At 37.8% G+C, this 4307-nt stretch overlaps 1 protein-coding gene across 1 annotated transcript; it reads right to left on the bottom strand.

Annotated features, from left to right (window-relative positions):
* Positions 1-3581: 3581 nt before the first annotated feature.
* On the bottom strand, positions 3582-4061 carry LOC145247842 (protein CFDP2-like). The gene has a single exon (XM_080109466.1). The coding sequence runs from the start codon at positions 4059-4061 to the stop codon at positions 3582-3584; it is 480 nt and encodes a 159-aa protein (XP_079965592.1).
* Between the last annotated feature and the right edge of the window lie 246 nt (positions 4062-4307).

Raw genomic sequence — 4307 nt, 5'->3', positions numbered from 1 at the left:
CCGCGTGGGTTGTTAATGTTTCCTGTTTAGTATGTACATTTTATGCCTAAATCATTTATTAATCTATAATAATATATACGAAATATACAAAAAGTAAAATATAAAAAGTTAAGCGTACTAAATAACCGGGTTTGTTCCGGGTATTCGTGCTGACTTAGAAACATATTTTTTTCAGTTTAAACACAAAAGTTAAAATAAGCGTCTCCATTTACACTGAACATCTGCAGAATGAGTCCCCTGTAACATTTTCACAAATGCGGCTAGTATATTATTATAACGAATTGATGCAACTACAAATCTGCGAAAATCCTACGCGATTTTATGGTTAATAGTGTCATAATAATGAATATATATGCGGGGCCTGTGGTTATGAACTTACAACATTTTACTTTTCCGTATATATATATATATATATATATATATATATATATATATATATATATATATATATATATATATATATATATATATATATATATATATAGTCTGTTCATTTTCAGTTAGCTATTTAAATCATTACTATGTATCAGGTCCAATATGATCTAATAATAATTTCGAATTCAGCCTTAAGCGTATTTTAAAAACGGGCAATGCCGGGCGGCCTGCTCATATATATATATATATATATATATATATATATATATATATATATATATATATATATATATATATATATATGTGTGTGTGTGTGTGTGTGTGTGTGCATAATATATATATATATAATCATGTATACGTATATATATATGTATAATTATATATATAAAGGTATTTTTTTATATTTGTAAAATTATGTATATAATATATATATATATATATATATATATATATATATAATAATGCGTATATATACAATTATATGTATGTATGTATGTATAAAATATCTATATAATTATATTTATAAATTATATAAATATAAAGTTATATTTGTATATATAATTATATATAAAAAAATTATATATATATAATTATATATATTTATAAACATATATATATATAATTATATATGTATCATCATCATCATTATCATAATCATCATGCAGTCCGCCAGTCTTGACGATGAATTGTCGGGCCTCAGTGCTTTATTCTTTGGTGTTTACACAGTCCTCTTTCTGTGTGAAACTACCGGTCACAGGCACAGCATATGTGGATGCCAGGGTTGTGTCGTCTATAGTATCTCAGCTCTAAGGCTTCTCAAATCTTTCTCTCTATTTCTTTCTTTCCTTTGAGGAGACTGTTCAGCTAAACACTCCTTTCTTTGGCTTGTTCCTCCAAACTGTCGACATTTATTGATTGAGATTGTTGGACTGACTTCCTCACCTTGGTTGTTGATGAGGAAGTCAGCCCGATAATCTCAATCAATGAAAACACCTCATCTCTAAAATACAGACAATTACTCTCGACATTGATGTTCATTGCCTTCAGGTGCCGCTTTGTTACATCTTTGTAGCGAAGCTTCTGACCTCCTAACTTGCGGGTTCCATTTTCCAATTCCCCGTAGAAGATCATCTTTGGAATTCGGTGTTCTTCCATTCTAGTAATGCACCCGGTTCATCGTAGTTGCATAGTAGCAAGGGTAGCTTCCACACTATTTAGGTTTGCTCTCCTGAGAACTTCCGTGTTTGGTATAAAGTCACTCCATTTGATCTGCATGATCCTTTTCAGGTCTGTGTTGGACGGCTTCCAATCTCCTTACGTGTTCTCTATACAGAGTGTAGGTCTCTGCTGAGTACAGTAAGGCTGGCAGGACGATGGTTTTGTAGAGTCTGCACTTCGTCTCTAGCCGGATATCATCACTTGCCCAGAGCCTCTTTTCTAGCTTGCCAAAGGAGGCACATGCACTTTGAATTCTGCAGCTTATTTCTTATTTGTCAGCACGGTTTTCAGTGATTAGAGTGTTTCCAAGGTATTTGAAGTTTTCAACAACTTTAAGCCCCTTTGTTATTATAGGCTCTTGCGGGATGTTGTTATCTGGTGAGGGCTGATATATCACTTGAGTCTTCCCTTTGTTGATTTGTAGGCCTATCTTCCTAGCTGTTTGAGAGAAGGTATCAACTATCCTTTTCATCTGAGCTTGGTTGTGAGCTACCAGAGCAGTGATACGATGCGAACAGCAGTTCTGTTATCAGCTCCTTTCTTGTCTTTGTTTTGGTCTTCAGTCTTGCAAGGTTGAACTGTTTCCCATCCGAGCGTGTGTGGATTAAGACACCTTCTTCGATGCTTTGATGGAGCAGCATTAGGACGGCTCAGAAATAGGATGAACAGTGTGGAGGCCAGTACGCACCCTTGTTTGGTGCCGTAGTTTACTTCCAAGAGTTAACTTTCTAGATTCTCTACTACAACTCTCCCTTTTGTTCCTTCGTGAAATTGTTTGATAATTTCCACAAAGTGATCAGGGCATCCAAACACTTTAAGGACCTTCCACAACAACTGTATCAAATGCTTTACAAATGACTATGTAGAGCTCCCTATACTGTTCAATGGTTTTTTCCTGAATCTGCCGTAAGCTGAAGAGCATATCTATTGTAGATCTTTCATATCTGAATCCACACTGTGATTCTGTTAGGACCTTCCCCGCCAGTCTGGCTAGCCATGTTTGCACCAGTTTAGCCATTATTTTCCAGGCAATGGTCAGCAAAGAGATACCTCGGGAATTGCTGCAGTCTTTGTGATCACCTTTGCTTTTGTAGATTGGGATGATCATAACATCTTTGGATTCTTGTGGCAGTGTTTCGTGTTGCCAGCATTTTGCTATTAGTTGGTGAAGTTTTCTCAGGAGTTGTTCTCCACCGAACGTGTATACTTCAGGTGTTATGCCGTCAATACTTGAAGGTTTCTTCATTTTAGTTTGTCAATTGCTTTTTCTTACTTCCCCAAGAGTTGGTGTGTCATTCAGGTCCATCTGCTGAGGGAAGACTGTTATGTGGCTGAAGACCTCCTCATCCGTATTTGATTGCACATTCAGTAGGGTGCCGAAGTACTCTTGCCATCTTTGAATTTTCTGTTTTAGTTGGGTCAGTATGGTGTTTCCATCTTCTGAGAAGAGTTTGTTAGTCATCTGGGCTCTAGGCCCATACACTTTCGTCAGTGATCTGAAGAAACCTGCCAAATTGATTTCCTCGGCTTGCATCTGCATATCTTCAGCCTTTTTCATCCACCAGGTGTTTTCCATTTCTCTTAGTTTTTTTTTTTCTGGACTTCTGCCCTCACTTGTTTCAGCTTTTTCTGGTTTGCTCTAGTCGGGTTGCTTAGCTTTGATTTTAATACTTGGTTTCTTTCATTTATTACATCTTTAATCTCTTGGTCATTCTAATTGAACCAGTCCGCATTCCACTTTTTTGTGTAACCAAGTACCTCTGCCGCAGCGGAAAATACAGGCCTGCTTATTATGTCACACATTTGTTCTGGTAAATCAGAATCATCGGTGGTTTGTTCTAATACTGAGCTGATTGCAAGTTGTAATCTCTTGCCATTTTCTATCTCTGAGCTTTGATGTGTTTATCCTTCTCTTGCGCTTCGTTGTCGCCATACACAGGTTTTATGGAGAACTTGAAGGTAGCCATGATTAGGTAGTGGCCTGTTTGTCAATCTTGTGCTCTCATAGCTCTTGTCTTCTTTGCATCTTTGAGGCCCTTTCTTCTTGTGATGACATAGTCCAGGAGATGGTATCTCTTTGACCTGGGATGTTCCCAGGAGTAGTAATGGTTATCCGAATGTTGGAAGTAAGTGTTCGTAATTGCCAATTCAAACTCCGTGCACAAACCCGGCCAGCAGTTCTCAATTTGAATCGGGATTTCCCTTTCCAAACTTTCCGAGAATAGGGCTCCATGTATTGTAGTCATGGCCACTCTAGCATTGAAGTCACGTAGGGGAACTAGCTTATCCGCTGCAGGGACGTTTGCTATGGTGTCTTTCAGCTGACAGTAAAATACCTCCTTTTCCTCTTCTGGATAAATTATTGTCGGTGCATAGACGTTGATGATGGTGATGTTACGGTTATGGGATGTGGTGATTCGCGGTGTCATTATTCTTTCAGAGACTTTGTAACTGAGAGTGTGGTACATCTTTGGCGGGTCTGTTTTGTGTAAATCCATCGAATTCACTGACGTTCCATGTAGCGATGTTCAAGTCTTGAGTGCTGTTATTTCTTGTTCTGTTGTTGTTACCGCTACACTGGAAATCCACTGCCCGCGGTTTGACAGTCAGATGGTATTTGGATGAGCTTTGTTTACCTCACCTTTTACAGAGGCGTGGCCTTTCAGGGTAAGTAGTGCTATCCCTGAACAGGGCTGCTTGGTCATCCGTGCAGC

This window comes from Euprymna scolopes, chromosome 26, assembly GCF_053919585.1.
Source record: "Euprymna scolopes isolate OS-2025 chromosome 26, ASM5391958v1, whole genome shotgun sequence".
NCBI classification, from domain to species: domain Eukaryota; kingdom Metazoa; phylum Mollusca; class Cephalopoda; order Sepiida; family Sepiolidae; genus Euprymna; species Euprymna scolopes.
This window is presented reverse-complemented; position numbering and strand designations above follow the sequence as displayed.

What these genes read in the sequence shown, in the direction of transcription:
- LOC145247842 (XM_080109466.1), bottom strand. Translation starts at nt 4,061, where the DNA reads ATGTACCACACTCTCAGTTACAAAGTCTCTGAAAGAATAATGACACCG.